Here is a 17,380-nt window from a genome sequence, read left to right as displayed (position 1 = left end):
AGGCTAGAAGGGCTGAATGGCCTGCTCCTGCACCTATTTTCTATGTTTCTATGTTTCTATGGTCAGCTTCTGTCCGTGTTACGCATAGGGGTGACATGAGCCAGGTGGCCAGGCCGTACCCTTTGTCTCCCAATAGCCAGCTCTGCCCTTCGGGCTGCTGCTCAAACATGTCAGATATAATGCAGTCGCGTAGGATGAACGCATCATGGGTGCTGCCAGGGTATCTCGCATCAACTGACATGATGCGCTGCTTGTCGTCACACACGAGCTGCACATTAATGGAGTGGAAACCTTTTCTATTCCTGTACTGCTCTGAATCCTCCACAGGTGCTCACAAGGCGATGTGGGTAAATCAATGCAGCCCTGTACCTTTGGGAAGCCAACAATCCTGGAGAAGCCCACATCCCTGTAATGCATTATTGGCCAGTCATTGGGAACTTGATGAAGTCATTCCTCCGCGCATACAGTGCAGCCATGACCTGGTAAACGCAGGCATGTATTGCATGTTGAGAGATGGTGCACACATCTCCAGTTGTAGCCTGAAATGATCCCGAGGCATAGAAGGAAAGTACAGCTGTGACTTTCACTTCAACAGACAGTTCTGCTTCTGGGCTGCAAATCTGCTCTCAGCATATCACAGATCTCAACGACAACTTCTCTGCGGAAACGCAGCCTTTTGACACAATCAGCCTCGCTCATGTCCAGGTACGAACGCCTGGCTCGATATTGCCGACGTGGGTAAGGTCTCCTGGGCATCAGCCTATGGACTATGATGTTCCTGGTGTGGTGAGCTCGAATCAATTTTCTGCTATGCAGTGAATTGATGGAGAACCATTGCATAATCCGTGGTGTTGATAATGCAGCACCCATACTTGAAGTACAAATTAAACTTTTAAACTTGCTGGCTGGCTGGCTCTCCCTCCCGGTGCTTTGTACGCCTCCCCTGTCCCCTGGCTGAAAGGCCTGAAACTTTGCAGCTGGAAGGCTGCCGCCGCTGTCGCTGTGTGTGGATGGATTGATGCCTCCCACCCCTGTCCTCTGGCCGAACGGCCTGCCTGAATCTCCGCAGCTGGAAGGCTGCTGTTGCCGTCGCTGTGTGTGGGTGGACTGATGCCTCCCGCCCGTCCCCTGGCCGAACGGCCTGAATCTTCGCAGCTCGAAGGCTGCGGCTGCTGCTGCTGCTGCTTCAGACAGGTAGGAAAATTCAATGTATTTTTTATTTGCTTTATTTATCATTTATTATTCAGGATGGCTCTTTATTTGTAGAAGTAAAACTGGTAAATGCTTGTAAAATTCCATAACTTCCCTTCACCACCCCCACCCCATCTCTCGTTCCCGAAGCCTAATTCCTAAAGTGTAGGCAAGGTTTTTCTGAGCGTACAAAAATCTACACTTACTCCATTCTAAGTTAGTTTGGAGTAAGTTTTCACTGCTTAACCTTGCAAAACAGGCGGAAGTGGCTGGACACGCCCCTTTTGAAAAAAAACATCTGTTCTACACTGAAACTATTCTAAATCACTAGAACTGGAGCAAACTAAATGCCGAGAATTGCAATATCTAAGATGCTCCATTCTAAACTAGTTGCTCCAAAAAAAATAGGAACTTGAGCCCGAATGATAAGATTGGTCTTCCACCAGTTTGTTAACAGAATTGCTATATGCATAAACAACTGTTTTCTCATTCGTTCTGATATTTACTGCTCTGTTTAGAATATTGATGATAATTCTTCATAAGTTCCACTGTTTCTCGCTGTTACAAATATTCAGTGGCTGATGATGACAGAGGGTGCTCAGCACCAGATAAGTTTAGTCTATATATGTTATTAATGGACCGCTTCTGGGGAAAGTGGGACCTGTACAAGTCGGACAGGTTACACCTCAACAGAGACGGGACCAATGTTCTCGCGGGTGGTTTTGACAGTATGGTTGGGAGGGCTTTAAACTAGCTTGGCAAGGGGATGGGAACCCAAGAGAGGGCTCTGAGCTCGTTAGAGTGGGTGAGAGCTCAGATGAACAGAACCCCAAGAAAGAATGCAAAAGGCAGGAGGCAACAGAGCAGAGCAGGACTGGGGTAATTGTAAACCACAAGGTGATAGGAAGGGACAATATGTATGAATATAAAGGGGCTGCAGGAGGGGTCAAAACTAAAAATCATGGTTTAAAAACTAGTATTAAAACACTCGACCTAAACGCACGCAGCATTTGAAATAAAGTAAATGAGTTGACGGTACAAATCATTACAAATGGGTATGATTTGGTGGCCATTACAGAAACGTGGTTGCAGGGTGGCCAAGACTGGGAATTAAACATACAGGGGTATCTGACAATTCGGAAAGATAGACAAGAAGGGAAAGGAGGTGGGGTAGCTCTGTTAATAAAGGATGATATCAGGGCAGTTGTGAGAGACGATATTGGCTCTAATGAACAAAATGTTGAATCATTGTGGGTGGAGATTAGAGATACTAAGGGGAAAAAGTTACTGGTGGGCGTAGTTTATAGGCCCCCAAATAATAACTTCACGGTGGGGCGGACAATAATCTAGGGAATAATGGAGGCATGGAAAAAGGAACGGCAGTAATCATGGGGGATTTTAATCTACATATCGATTGGTCAAATCAAATCACACAGGGTAGCCTTGAGGAGGAATTCATAGAATGCATACAGGATTGTTTCTTAGAACAGTATGTCACAGAACCTAAAAGGGAGCAAGCTATCTTAGATCTGGTCCTGCGTAATGAGACAGGAATAATAAAAGATCTCCTAGTAAAAGATTCTCTCGGAATGAGTGATCACAGTATGGTTGAATTTGTAATACAGATTGAGGGTGAGGAAGTAGTGTCTCAAACAAGTGTACTATGCTTAAACAAAAGGGACTACAGTGGGATGAGTGCAGAGTTGGCTAAAGTAGACTGGAAACACAGACTAAACGGTGGCAAAAATTGAGGAACAGTGGAGGACTTTTCAGGAGCTCTTTCATAGTGCTCAACAAAAATATATTCCAGTGAAAAAGAAGGGCGGTAAGAGAAGCGATAACCAGCCGTGGATAACCAAGGAAATAAAGGAGAGTATCAAATTAAAAACCAATGCGTATAAGGTGGCCAAGGTTAGTGGGAAACCAGAAGATTGGGAAAATTTTAAACGACAGCAAAGAATGACTAAGAAAGCAATAAAGAAAGGGAAGATAGATTACGAATGTAAACTTGCGCAAAACATAAAAACAGATAGTAAAAGCTTTTACCGATATATAAAATGGAAAAGAGTGACTAAAGTAAATGTTGGTCCCTTAGAAGGTGAGAAAGGGGATTTAATAATGGGAAATGTGGAAATGGCTGAGACCTTAAACAATTATTTTGCTTCGGTCTTCACAGTGGAAGACACAAAAACCATGCCAAAAATTGCTGGTCACGGGAATGTGGGAAGGGAGGACCTTGAGACAATCACTATCACTAGCGGGGGTAGTGCTGGACAGGCTAATGGGACTCAAGGTAGACAAGTCCCCTGGTCCTGATGAAATGCATCCCAGGGTATTAAAAGAGATGGCGGAAGTTATAGCAGATGCATTCGTTATAATCTACCAAAATTCTCTGGACTCTGGGGAGGTTCCATCGGATTGGAAAGCAGCTAATGTAACGCCTCTGTTTAAAAAAGGGGGTAGACAAAAGGCAGGTAACTATAGGCCGGTAAGTTTAACATCTGTAGTGGGGAAAATGCTTGAAGCTATCATTAAGGAAGAAATAGCGGGACATCTAGATAGGAATAGTGCAATCAAGCAGACGCAACATGGATTCATGAAGGGGAAATCATGTTTAACTAATTTACTGGAATTCTTTGAGGATATAACGAGCATGGTGGATAGAGGTGCACCGATGGATGTGGTGTATTTAGATTTCCAAAAGGCATTCGATAAGGTGCCACACAAAAGGTTACTGTAGAAGATAAAGGTACGTGGAGTTAGAGGAAATGTATTAGCACAGATAGAGAATTGACTGGCTAACAGAAAGCAGAGAGTCGGGATAAATGGGTCATTTTCGGATTCGAAATCGGTGGTTTGTGGTGTGCCACAGGGATCGGTGCTGGGACCACAACTGTTTACAATATACATAGATGACCTGGAAGAGGGGACAGAGTGTAGTGTAACAAAATGTGCAGATGACACAAAGCTTCATGGGAAAGCGGGTTGTGTAGAGGACACAGAGAGGCTTCAAAGAGATTTGGATAGGTTAAGCGAATGGGCTAAGGTTTGACAGATGGAATACAATGTGAGGTCATCCACCTTGGGAAAAAACACAGTAAAAGGGAATATTATTTGAATGGGGAGAAATTACAACATGCTGCAGTGCAGAGGGACCTTGGGGTCCTTGTGCATGAATCCCAAAAAGTTAGTTTGCAGGTGCAGCAGGTAATCAGGAAGGCGAATGGAATGTTGGCCTTCATTGCGAGAGGGATGGAGTACAAAAGCAGGGAGGTCCTTCTGCAACTGTATAGGGTATTGGTGAGGCCGCACCTGGAGTACTGCATGCAGTTTTGGTCACCTTACTTAAGGAAGGATATACTAGCTTTGGAGGGGCTACAGAGACGATTCACTAGGCTGATTCCGGAGATGAGGGGGTTACCTTATGATGATAGATTGAGTAGACTGTGTCTTTACTCGTTGGAGTTCAGAAGGATGAGGGGTGATCTTATGGAAACATTTAAAATAATGAAGGGGATAGACAGGATAGAGGCAGAGAGGTTGTTTCCATTGGTCGGAGAGGCTAGAACTAGGGGGCACAGCCTCAAAATCCGGGGAGCCAATTTAAAACCGAGTTGAGAAGGAATTTCGTCTCCCAGAGGGTTGTGAATCTGTGGAATTCTCTGCCCAAGGAAGCAGTTGAGGCTAGCTCATTGAATATATTCAAATCACAAATAGATAGATTTTTAACCAATAAGGGAATTAAGGGTTGCAGGGAGCGGCCGGGTAAGTGGAGCTGAGTCCACTGCCAGATTAGCCGTGATCTTATTGGGTGGCGGAGCAGGCTCGAGGGGCTAGATGGCCTTCTGCTGTTCCTAATTCTTATATTCTTATTAATGTTGGGGAAGTGCAGAACCAGGGGCCACAGTCTAAGGATAAGGGGTAAGCCATTTAGGACCGAGATGAGGAGAAACTTCTTCACCCAGAGAATGGTGAACCTGTGGAATTCTCTACCACAGAAAGTTGTTGAGGCCAATTCACTAAATATATTCAAAAAGGAGTTAGATGTAGCCCTTACTACTAGGGGGATCAAGGGGTATGATGAGAAAGCAGGAATGGGATACTGAAGTTGCATGTTCAGCCATGAACTCATTGAATGGCAGTGCAGGCTCGAAGGGCTGAATGGCCTACTCCTGCACCTATTTTCTATGTTTCTATTAATGCATATCTAATTGAATCTGGCTTCAACTGGTAGGAACCTAAACTAAATCTTCCAAAAAAGAAACGAGTGATGTAAATTAACATTTTTAGAAGATTTAGTTTTGGTTCCTACCACTTGAAGCCAGATTCAATTAGATATGCATTAATGATAGTAGCTGTTCATTCTAGATTTTATTTAATTAACTGATTTTAAATTCCCCAGGTACCTGTGCTGGGATTTGAACTCACGTCTCTGGATCATTAGTCTCAGCCTGCGGATGACTTGTCCACTAACATTACCATTATGCAACCATCCCGGACGGGAATACATCGGTACATAAAATTATTTCTGGAATACCTCTGTTATCTATAGCCGCTATAATAATATGGAGAAACTTTCAAATGACCATAGAGATTGCATTTGTAAAGGATTGTGGAGAACATTCACTGCAAAGTGTACGGAGTTGGAAAGCAAGGTAAAGCAACATGAAAGAGATGAGATGAAAAACTGGATATCTGAAATAAATCAGAAAATGTTGGAAATGCACAGCAGGCCAATCAGCATCAGAGAGAGAGAAAGCACAGTTCAGGTTTATCGAGTGGAGATTCTTTGTCAGAACCAGCAGGTTAAAGAGCTGCCTTTATGAATTGACCAAAACAAAGTGAGAGAGAGCAACAGTAAAAGGTTAAAAATACAGGTGTGGTAACTGAAAAAGCAAGAGCCAGTGGGCTTAATAATTTGCGAGCCAACTTCAAAACATTGAAAAGAGTGCTGAATGATATATAAAGGTCATCTCAGTCAGGATTCAGAAAGACAAAGGGTGATACAACAAACTTCAATGAAAAGAAAGGGTATGCAGTGTAATGGAAGAATCGAGCAGAACGATTTGAGAAATAGCTAAGGTTTGAAGTGGCTAAAGTCGGGTCAGTCCAAAACAAGAGGGCACAAATATAAAATAGCCACTAACAGATCAATTATAGAATTTAGGAGTAATTTCTTTACAGAATGGTGAAAGTGTGGAACTTGCTGCCATATGGAAGCAGATAATGTTGATGCATACAAGATGAGACATGATACATAGAGCATTACGGGGACAGGATGGGAAGAGATAATATAGTAGGAGGAAGCTCACGTGGAGTGTGGACCTTTTGGGCCGAATGGACTATTTCTGTGCGGTAGATTCTATGTAGGGAACTTTCACAAGGCAGTCGGGCTGCGGAGCTACAACAGTTTAAAAAAGTGTCACATTATTCTGCATTTGCATTTACAGCATTGACAGGCAAGTGCTTTATTGGCCCATAGCCCCGAAAGTTGAAAGTTTCTGCAGGTGAGATAGAGGTCTGGGGGAAGGAACCTTACATGCTGAGAGGTCATTTCCCCTGACTGGAGTGCATAGAATTAGGGGGCACAGTCTCAGGATAAGGGGTAGGCCATTTAAGACAGAGATGAAAAGGAATTTCTTCACTCACCGAGAGTTGTGAATCTTTGGGATTCTCTTCCTCCGAGGGTTGTGGATGTTGAGTCTTTGAGTATATTCAAGGCTGAAATGGATAGATTTTTGGACTCTAGGGGAATCAAGGGATATCAAGATCGGGCAGGAAAGTGGAGTTGAGGTCGCAGATCAGCCATGAACTTATTAATTGGTGGAGCAAGCTCGAGGGGCCGTATGGCCTAGTCCTGATCCTATTTCTTATGTCCTTATTCACAGGTTGACTGCTTTATAAATGCAACTTGAGTTTATTCACAGATATCTTGCTTCGCTATTGTAAAAGGTGAAATGTATTGTCATGCCATTATACAGCTGTGTGTGTAGAGAAAGGCTAGTCATACCTTCAAAATGCAACACACATCTTTCATTACTACTTTGCAGTACTTGGGGAATTAAAAACTCTGTTGGTTTGAAGCAGTAATATTGAAGTGTCAGGGAACTGAGGATAGGGTAACCAGCTCAAAGGCAAGGCCACAACTTGTAAACTCTCTGCTAGACTATACGTGCAAGTCTGCTATTATTATTCACACTGGTTTAGATTTCGAAAAATAATGGCTGCAAATATGCCATAATGTAAGGAAGCCATTATTAATTTCTGAGTTTGAAAGTGGTGCTAGTGCCAACTCCACCTGTCAACAATGCAATGAGCTGCAGCCTGTTTCACAAGTGCATTCTCAATCAGAAAAAGAATGATTGGAAAACAGAGCACTACACACTCTAGAGTTACAGGCAACTTATCAATGGATGTGTACATCAGAGTAAAAGCAATCAAGAGTGATGGCTATGATGGAACAATGCTAATAAAATATGCCATTAAATAAATTGAAAGATATTCTATGTGAGCGATACATTTATCTTAATTTTTATTTTCTTGTACCTAATCAAAGTGAGGGATGTTAGTGCCGAGGAATGATGCATTTTCCATTTAATGTGTCCAGCACCAGCACTCTCAAGTCTGGTATAGCAGTTAGGTGTAACATAAATGTTCCTCTGCTCCCCCATCAATCTGTCTCAGCTCCAACCTCAGAAGAGCAAATCCTCCTGTATGAGTAAGACACTTTTCCATTTCTCATAGCAACCATTTTATGGCCTGAATTAAGTTGCCAATCTATAGAGCCAATTAGTATCAAATTAGGAGTGCTTTTGTGCTTTGTGTCATTAGTCTGGGTTGCAACCCAGGCCGCAGAACTGAAAGACCAATGTTTATCCCATTGCATCAAGTACCCCTTGAATGTTATATGCAAAGAATATCTTAATCTTTTAACTATTCATTGTCAGAAATAAGATTATTTCATCCAGTAACCACATAACAACATTACGCAAGCACATTGGATACTTTGCTAAGAAATGTGGGATTTTAGATTCACCTGTGGCCGAGGGTGGCCTCTAACAAGGCAGGCTAGCTCCAAGGTTTCTCCTTCCCGAATTGTGTACACTCGCTCCGTATATCGTTCTTCTTCTATGTTACATGCTTGGCCAGAATGCATGATGCTTACAGTTGGTGGAGCTGCAGAAAGAAGAATAAAGATGCAGTCAGTGCTAATTACACAAGTGCCTGATTAATATTTCCTGTTAAGTGAAAATCCCATTCCTATTCTCTGAACATTTTTCTATATTATGTTCATAGCCCAGATCGTGTTCTCAGCTCAGAAAAGTGGGTTGTAAACCAGTTGCAATTTTTTCCCTAAAAGTAACCAAAATGTAACTATATGAAATACTTTTATTTCAGAGTATTCTGTTGAAATTGGCAGATCCTTACAAGTATTTTACTCTGAAATGAATAAAGGTCTATTGACGAATGAAGTCGAGGCAGTCATGGCATGAGAGAAACTCTCGAAGAAAAAACAACACTATGGGGAAGAAGCAGGGAAATTGGATAGAGCAGATAGCTTCTACCGTTCACTCGTATATTACATGGCAGGATGTGCGTTCTCTCCTATATGATTTGCCCATACAGTGAGTTCTCAATGCCTGGCAAAGCATCACACAGAGGAAGATGCTTGTCCAGAGAAAGGGGAGGGGAAAGAAACAGTGGCTAGCACAAGAACAGTGTTGACACAGGCCTGCAACAGTTCACTTACATCCCATTCTAACAGCTTGGCTCAATGATGATACTTGCATCTTCCATGTCTGAAGGTAGGAGTGGTTTTAAACCTTACTCCAGAAATCAGCACGTAATCTGAACAGATACCTCGATGCAGGACTGAGGGGGTGCTGCAGTGTTGGAGGTCGTGTCTTTCAGATAAGGTTAAATTAAGGTTAAACTAAGGTTCTGCTATTACCATCTCAAGTCAGCCCTTCATCCCTTTTGTCTCTCAAATCTCTCCTGTCTTCCACCCTATCACAGACCTTCCCTTTTGTTCTTTCCTCCCCTCCTCCTTTCAGTGCTCCTTAAGAATTTGTTAATTTCGAACATTCGGCAGTTCTGACGAAGGGTCATTAACCCGAAACATTAACTCTGCTTCTCTCTCCACAGATGATGCCTGACCTGCTGAGATTTCCAGCATTTTCTGTTTTTATTAAACTCAGGGTCAGATTTTCGGGTTATTTGCGACTTGGTTTTCACCACGTTTTGACCCTCTGCGGTGAAAAATGGGGCGGTCAGCTGTTTCTCGCCCAGTCGCAGTCCTCAGGTAGGTTTTTGCGGCGGTGCTTAGAAGCATCACCAGGGAGAGCTGCGCCGGACGTGTAATGGCTCGCATTGTGACATTGCTGCGAGTTTTGAGTCTCACCCAACCCGTACACCCCGAAATGCGCCCCGCAATGACCGCCAGGAAAAACACAGCGGTCCAGCTCTGCCGGCGACGGTGAGTTGGATAAATTTTACAAAAGGTAAGTTAAAGTTTTAATTTGTGAATATTTTTGCAGCGATTTGTGAGGCAAGGGTGTTGGCATGTTTTTTTGAATGTTTTTTCCCCTCCCAATGTCTCTCTCAGAGTGCTCCCAGCACCACACTAAAGTTGGCGAGGATCACATTTTTGCACCTCAAAAATAGTTCAACGCCTCACTTTGCACTGTACCCCAGCGCAGAGCCCAAATGACAACAGTTAAGCAATTAATCGCTAACGTTAATTGGGTGGTAAATTTCCCGCCCCGCCTCCGTTTTCGCGTGAAATCAGTCAAACCGAAAATCCAGCCCTAACATTCCATTTGCTTGTTCAGGTGGAAAAACATCCCATGACACTATTCAATGAAGAGAAGAGAGTTGTCCTGGCATTTTGGCTAACATTTCTCCCTCAACCACAACCACCAAAACAGATTTAAAAGAGAAATATTTGTGATTATAATATTGCCAGTGTATTTTGAAGTAATGTTTTCCTCAAATATAAATCTATTCTCAGGAGCTAAAGGAAAATTGTGCATCGAGGGAGTGATGTATGAGAAGCCCATTTTTAAAAATCTTATCAGTAATGCCTGTACTATTGCAACCACAAACAGATGTAAAAGGACAAGTAAAGTCCAGTTGGTCCTTTGAGCCTGTCCCATTCTGGCGCAGTGTCACTTCTGCACACAATCACTCCCATTCCTCCCCTCTGGCCCAACACAGTCAGATGATCTCCCAGGAGGCAAAAACATCACTATGCATCATATCCAGCTGTACAATTTGTTAGCTATCGGACATTATAGAATAGAAAACTTACAAAGATATGAAATGCTAAAGTGTATCAACTGTAAAGCATATTAATTCAAAGATATTCATCAACAGATAAGCAACCACTGAATAGCAGACATATGAAATGCTCTGCTTGATTGAATGAAGCCAAATCATTATCATTGTAGCTCTTATGCAATCATTGAAGTTGATCCATAGCTAACATTCCTCTGAATAGCTGTCCATTTCCTTCAACTGCTTCACTACAAACTATCATTTTTGTGAATATTTTTAAGTAAAGAAAAAACAGCAGAAAATGATGTAAAAGCAAAATACTGTGGATGCAGGCAATCTGAAATAAAAACAGAAAATGGTGGAAATACTCAGCAGGTCAGGAAGCATCTGTGGAGAGAGAAACAGAGTTAACGTTTCAGGTTGATGACCTTTCATCAGAATTGGAAGAAAATAGTGCAAGTTTGGAAGCCAAGCCCAAATTGCATTTCAGGAAACCTGTGTGTGGAAGGAATGCTCCCTTAAGGTTATTCAACATATAAAGTTATGGTCCACATTTGTGCAATATTTCCTTCCAGGAGAGGCATCTAAAGAGTACGAGAGAGGTTGCATTTACATGTCTACAAGGATTCCAATCACTGAAGGGAAATGCTTCCAAGCCAGAAATGAACAAGTTTATTTGGTTTTGTGCCACTCTGTTTCCTGCTTGCTTACAAGATGGCCACTGACAGTCTCCAAGGATCTCACTGACTACTTTGAAAGGTCATTGGATTTTCTCCAACACAGCATCCAAGAGCCTGAGACAGTGATGGACAATTCTATCCCTGCAGCATAATAAAGCTAAGTTGACTAGTCATCACCAACACTACACTGGATTATTCTGCACCTGCCTAGTTCAGGAATTGGATTTCCGAGTCGGCCACAGAAGTTGAACTTGGTTCCAATCTTCCATTGCCAGCTATCATCTTGGAGCCAATTAGAAGGCTCCACTTGTCTTTCCTGAAGGAAGAGGATCACCAGTTGGCCATTACACAATTGAAACAGTTTGAGTTCTCACTAGTCAGATAGAAAATGCTAGGAACTCCTCACAAATAAATTGTGTGAATGCTCTGCCTCCTCCTGAATCTTCCTGAACATAACATGATACAAATTCCACTGCATGATTATTCACCAAATGGAGAGGCAGAACATCTAAAGTAACTGCTTGAATCTCAGTAACACAATCATGGTTAATGTAAAATTCTGGATAGCTGAGCATATGTTCTCATGCCTTGCCTTCATGAACTCTCTTTCATTGGCTTATATCTCAAACCTCAAATTTCTTCACCATTTAGACAATGGATATGCTTCTTCAGTGTGGTGGAAGCCCTGTAGCGTACATTCTGAAATGTGCCAGCCACCTTCATGATCCAGGTGTCCACGTCAAATGTAAGGTATTGATTCAGGACAGTCCTGAGAAGGGACAAAAGGCTAGAACTTCCAAGTATTAATATAAATCAACAATTGCCACAGATCTCCAATCGATATCTTTGAGAGCCCGATAAGCCATGCAAAGTCATAGGGCCCGAAATTCAGTACCGCTGGAAAGCTGGTGCTCCCCCCTCACCTTTTTGTGGCCATTAGCGACAAAAAAGAATTGTGGTTGGATCACCCCATATTCAGCTCCAAAAGTGAACAAATGGGTTCCAGCACTAATGAACCCTTCCAAAGTGGATTTTTCAGCGGTGTGGCTGTCTTAATTTGAGCGTTATCACCACTGAGAAATTCAGCATGCAGTTAAGGGTTTTAATGAGTTAGGTGCTCCCTGGCCTGGGTTTGCAGCAAGGCCTTGAGGGGGGAAGGAGGTTGGAAGGATGTCTGGTGTAAGAGGTACAAGGAGAACCAACAGGTTCACTGATATGGAGCTGGAGACACTGATGGACGGTGTGGGGGAGAGAAGAAGAATACTGTTTCCTGATGTGGAGAGACCTGGCAGACAGGCAGTACATAATGCATGGAGAGAGATTGCAGGGGAGGTGTCAGGCACCTCCATGTATGTGAGGACGCACCCTCCTAGGAGGGTGCTGGCCAGTCTGCACCCGGCCCTTCCAGGGTGATGATGGGTTGAGGCCTCCTAGCTCTGGGGCGACGGGGATCCTCCTCCTCTTGCTGTGCCTCCTCCTCCTCCTCCTCAGGTGGTACTGCTGGCTCAACCTCCAGCGACTGTCCTCTCATGATGGCCAGGTTGTGCAGCATGCAGCAGACCATGATGATTATGGAGACCCATTGAGGAGAGTACTGCAAAGTGCCACCAGAGTGGTCCAGGCACCGGAACCTCTGCTTAAGGATGCCTATGCACAGCTGAATGATGCACCCGGTGGCATAATGAGTGGCATTGTATGCATGCTCTGGCGCTGTCCTGGGGTTCTGCAGAGGAGTGAGCAGCCAAGTGGACAGGGGCTATCCCTTGTCTCCAAGCAGTCAACCGCAATCCTGATTTGGGCCGGTGAAGACGGTGGGCACACTGGTCTGGTGCAGAATGAACGAATCATGGCTGCTACCTCCCTTGCCCGCTGCCTCTCTGCACGGTGCTGACGGCGACGCCTTCTCCTGCGTGCCACCCTGCTTCTGACCAGGTGTCGCCTTCCCAACACTCCTCCCATCCTCAGGGTGAACCCTGCCAAGCAGGTCTCTGCAGCCTACAGGACTCCACTAAAGAGTCAGACCTGAAAGTTGTACAAAAGTATGGGAAAACCTCTGAGCAGCACTCAGCTGCCAAAACAATTAATAAAACTATATGAAAAGAGAAATACTCCGGATGCTGGAAAATGAAATAAAAACACTATTAGGTAATAAAACTATTTACCTATCAAAGGGACCTAGCAGTATCGCATTCGAGCACCACACTGAAAACCTTGCGGGGGCACTGCCGGGAAAAGTCCTACCTTTTCCTCAGTGAATTTCACTTTTCAGCGACCCGCGTGTGGCTTCCTTCTCTGCTGGAAACTTACCTTTTCAGCGGCTTCACCACGCCATTTCCGGCGGAAGTGAACACTGCTCAAATCCTCCCCGAGCTGAATATGGATCGGGGAGAGAAAAGTACCCGACAGCGGCGGCTGATTGATTTTTTCGATCAACCGCCCAAACTCTGCGGTAGCTGTCCCTTCGGGCACGGTGAATTTCGGGCCCTTAATATCCCAATTGTGGGCCCCCATCATGATATCCAATTAGTTAGACCATTGGTTAAGGTGGAAGGTAGAATGTACTGGATACCTAAGCAAGTCCACAAGTGTCACAAAATCATCTGCAAAAAGATGCACTGTAATTCTTTTAGAAACTCTGATTCCATCCTTTCAATGGTATTGAGCACATTACTAATCAACACATTAAATAGAATGAGTCGAAGTTATTATCTTTGCCTTATTCCCTTTTTGAGTCTCCCATTTACGTGCACAAAGATCTTGGAATCAGTGCATTTCCCAGATAAAATCTCAGCTTTGGTCTCATAATACCATAGCTTCCCCCTTCTTCATGAGGGTCTCAAGGCACTCGGTCAAAATCAATGAAGTAACTGTAACTGGGTTCCTCTGAGCTTTAACATTGCATGATCTTGTGTAAAGTTACAGTCTGCTCGACTGATTTCTTATGAGATTGAAATCCAGTCTTTCTGATTATTATATGAGCCTCCAGATATCTTTTAAAGGAATGCAACAACTCAAAGTACCACTGTAAGAGTCAGTAGGATCATTACATTTATCACTTGTTTTTGATCTCATTAGGATTTCCCTGCTTGTAGCTGGAAATCATAACTGCACATAACTGCACTGAAATTTGCGAGCCTCAAACAGAATCCCCAGCCTTGAGGCACGTTGGCTGTTCCTAGCACTAATCTTCAAGGCCATTATGAATTACCTCCTCTCACCTAGAACAGCTGTTAGGAATTCAGCATGAAATGTTATTCACACCTATCATTCTATAGGCAACAGAGTACAGTGATTTGCTTTATTAAGATCTTCTATCTGTGCAGTACTTTGATGGGTTTTCCAAACTTCATAAAGTTCATTGGGGCAAATGCCAACTTGGTGTGACACGGTCCTCGGACCATGAGGATACCGTTGTGGGTTTAGTAACTGGAACCAGGTTTGTCCATTATTGTCACTGGCCCAGAGGAACCCTTCTCACCATTATTGACAATAGAAGAATATTTTAGGGTCTTTTCTGTGTAATTGTGAGCAGATTAACATAATCTACTTCATCTCACTAATGCAGCTCAGTCTGATGATGCACAGCATCCATAATCTACATTTTGCGGCTGCACTAGATTGCTCCAACAGGCCTGAAGTACCCCTTTAAAGGCTATCTGCTTTTGAATAACAGCTCTCCTCTTTGAAATGATCCTAATAGGTTCCTTTTTCTTGAGAGCCGATAGCGAGCTCTAAGTTAATTTGATTTAAGATTTCAGCTGCAGAGACAAGAAAACAATTGGCTACATCTGTCATTAAGCCATCCTTCTTGGCGGGCACGCAGAACCAGTCCTGAACTTTGTGATCAGAAAATGTCTTTTTTATTTGAGTGTGATGACATGATTAGTCATAGCACTGATGCCATCAACAACTATAACTTGATCATCCCTGTCACAAGACCAGTATGTTGCCCAAGAGGTTCCCTCTTGAAAAAGAATGTAACTGGCCAGTGGTCTGAAGTTTGCAAGCAATGCCCAACAATGCAATTGGAAGGCACAGCATTTGCTTTAATGATCAATTGTGCTATATGAGTCCTACCCTAATCCCATACAAATGATGAACCACAGAAAGGAAGCAAGCAATGCTAGAGAATAAGGAGGCATGGAGAAGAAAAACAAAGTGTAAGAGAGAGATCCAAAGAGAGAGTAATGATTACATTGTTTAAATGGTCCCATATGTTATGAATACAATAGGATGGGACCCTGTGCCACCGGAGAGCCCTCAGACCCAACAGGCGGCTCAGGGAAAATCCAGCCTTTGCATTCTGGCTATATGTGTACACAAAAATGTTCCAAGAGATAAAGTAAAATAAATTACATAAAGAATGGAATCTGAGAAAATTGCATTATCTATTCAAATTTTAGCTTTAAAGAGGCCATACATTTGCTTGCTTTAAGAGCTTAATGCCTGTTTGGCACGAGACCACCACCAGAAACATCACGTTTCCAAGATCAATATCTGTAGATTGCCAGGTACAGTTGGTAGACCAGAGTTATACTACCAACTGCACTTTACATTGAGCTTCATGAAAAAGGAGATTTGGCCACAAACACACATGCTCCTGAATAGTTCATTTTTAACATTAGGTGACAGCAGGTGAACATCATCCCTCTACTAAAATTGTAAACATTGAGAAATAAGTTTATTAAGTTCCCAAGGATAGATAATTGACCTTCTCACCATGTTTTGAAATGCAGTGTTACAGTGGGCTGGTTATACTAGAAGGGCTGGACTTTCCACTCAGATTGCTAGGGCCCAAAAAATGGGCGATGTTCCAGCCTTAGCAATGTTTCAGCCTTCAGGATCGCTGGAAGATCGCCCATTTTTGGGATTGCTACTTCTGACTATTTTGTGGGGGGGGAGGGGGGGTGGTAATAGCCCAACGATGTGAGATGGGCCTCAGCAATGTGGAAAGCAAGGCTTCTGCGCATGCATTTTTTTTTGCAAGCAAGTTTTCCCGCGATTCGCGAGGCCAGGGGTCATCCACACATGCACAGAAGGCAAAGGGAGGGGGAAAGAGAGAGAGAGGATAGAGAGAGGAGAGAGAGAAAGAAAGAGAGAGAGAGATAAAGAAAATAAATGTCTTCTTTAGATAATAGTGTGCATGATGTGGAGGGGGGGGCGGCGGGGCGGGGAAAGCCCTTTTCCACTGAGGTGAACGAGGCCCTCGTCCAGGAGGTGCACTCCTGGTGGGCCCAATTAACCTGGGGTTGGCATGGGAAATCTCCATCCCGGGCCTACCAGAAGATTTGGGGCAAGATCGCCGACATGGTCTTTTTGGCGTCCCACAAGGTGATGGTGTCCGACCAGTGCCGCAAGCACTGGAACAGCCTGGTTGCTTTTACAAGAGTAAATATGAAATAGATTTTAGATTGTAATGATCCATATAAAAAAATCTCCCAGATTGAAATTAAGCTTGTTATTCTTGCATATAATCCCTGCTAAGATCTGGACACAACTCGTAGCCTGCGCCCTTTTTAAGTCTAATTTTGGCACCGTCTCCTTTTCGGTTACATTGGTGGATGGAGCATGACTGAGCACTGAGGTATCCAGTCACCTTTACCCAGACTGTGTCAGTCTCTCCGGCTGCTGTCACTTACACAGTGACCCAGCCTGGACTGGAGGAGAGCTGCCCCTGCTCACTGTCTACACTGAGACACTTTGAGATATTAGCTCGTGTCATTGCTGAGTTCACCAGCTATCCTTATTTCCACCACCCACGGGGGCCCTTCAATGGAGATTGTAGTCGAGAGAGATGTTTGTGTCAAGCATTAGATCCTAACATGATCTTTGTTATAACCATGCATCAATTGTAGATACAAACCCTATTAGCATGTAATGTTGGAAACTGTTGTCTTTCCATGATAGCACCCAGTCAATTAGCTTATGCCATGCTCTTGTCATTTTTGCAGAGGAAGATATCTAACAACAGATCTGAGCAGAGGCACACCGGAGGAGGCCCAGGTCAGCTGCAGCAGCTGACTGACCAAGAGGAATGTGCGGCGGCACTTGTGGCAACCCACAGTTGCTTGGCCACTACCTGTGGAGTTGCAGAACCCTCCCATGCATCACGTGAGTAATGTGTAAAGCAGTGTTAAAGTAATGTAACATCATTTAATTATAATATACGAATATCATCATGTTATGAATGCAGCTTCTGTGTTACTCTCAGGTTAACAATATAAGAAAATAAG

At 43.6% G+C, this 17,380-nt stretch overlaps 1 protein-coding gene across 1 annotated transcript in view; it reads right to left on the bottom strand.

Annotated features, from left to right (window-relative positions):
• The window catches only part of mdga2a (MAM domain containing glycosylphosphatidylinositol anchor 2a), an 842,847-nt gene extending 829,189 nt beyond the window's left edge, over positions 1-13,658 (bottom strand). The window contains exons 1-3 of the mRNA XM_070877927.1: positions 13,455-13,658; positions 11,355-11,463; positions 8,228-8,367 (exon numbers count right to left, since the gene is read on the bottom strand). Of these exons, the coding sequence (XP_070734028.1) occupies positions 8,228-8,367; positions 11,355-11,463; positions 13,455-13,658 (453 nt within the window). The remainder of the gene's footprint in view (positions 1-8,227; positions 8,368-11,354; positions 11,464-13,454) is intronic.
• Positions 13,659-17,380: the final 3,722 nt, after the last annotated feature.

This window comes from Pristiophorus japonicus, chromosome 4, assembly GCF_044704955.1.
Source record: "Pristiophorus japonicus isolate sPriJap1 chromosome 4, sPriJap1.hap1, whole genome shotgun sequence".
In the NCBI taxonomy this organism is placed as follows: domain Eukaryota; kingdom Metazoa; phylum Chordata; class Chondrichthyes; family Pristiophoridae; genus Pristiophorus; species Pristiophorus japonicus.
Note: the sequence above shows the minus strand (reverse complement) of the source record. Positions and strands in the feature narration are given on the sequence as shown.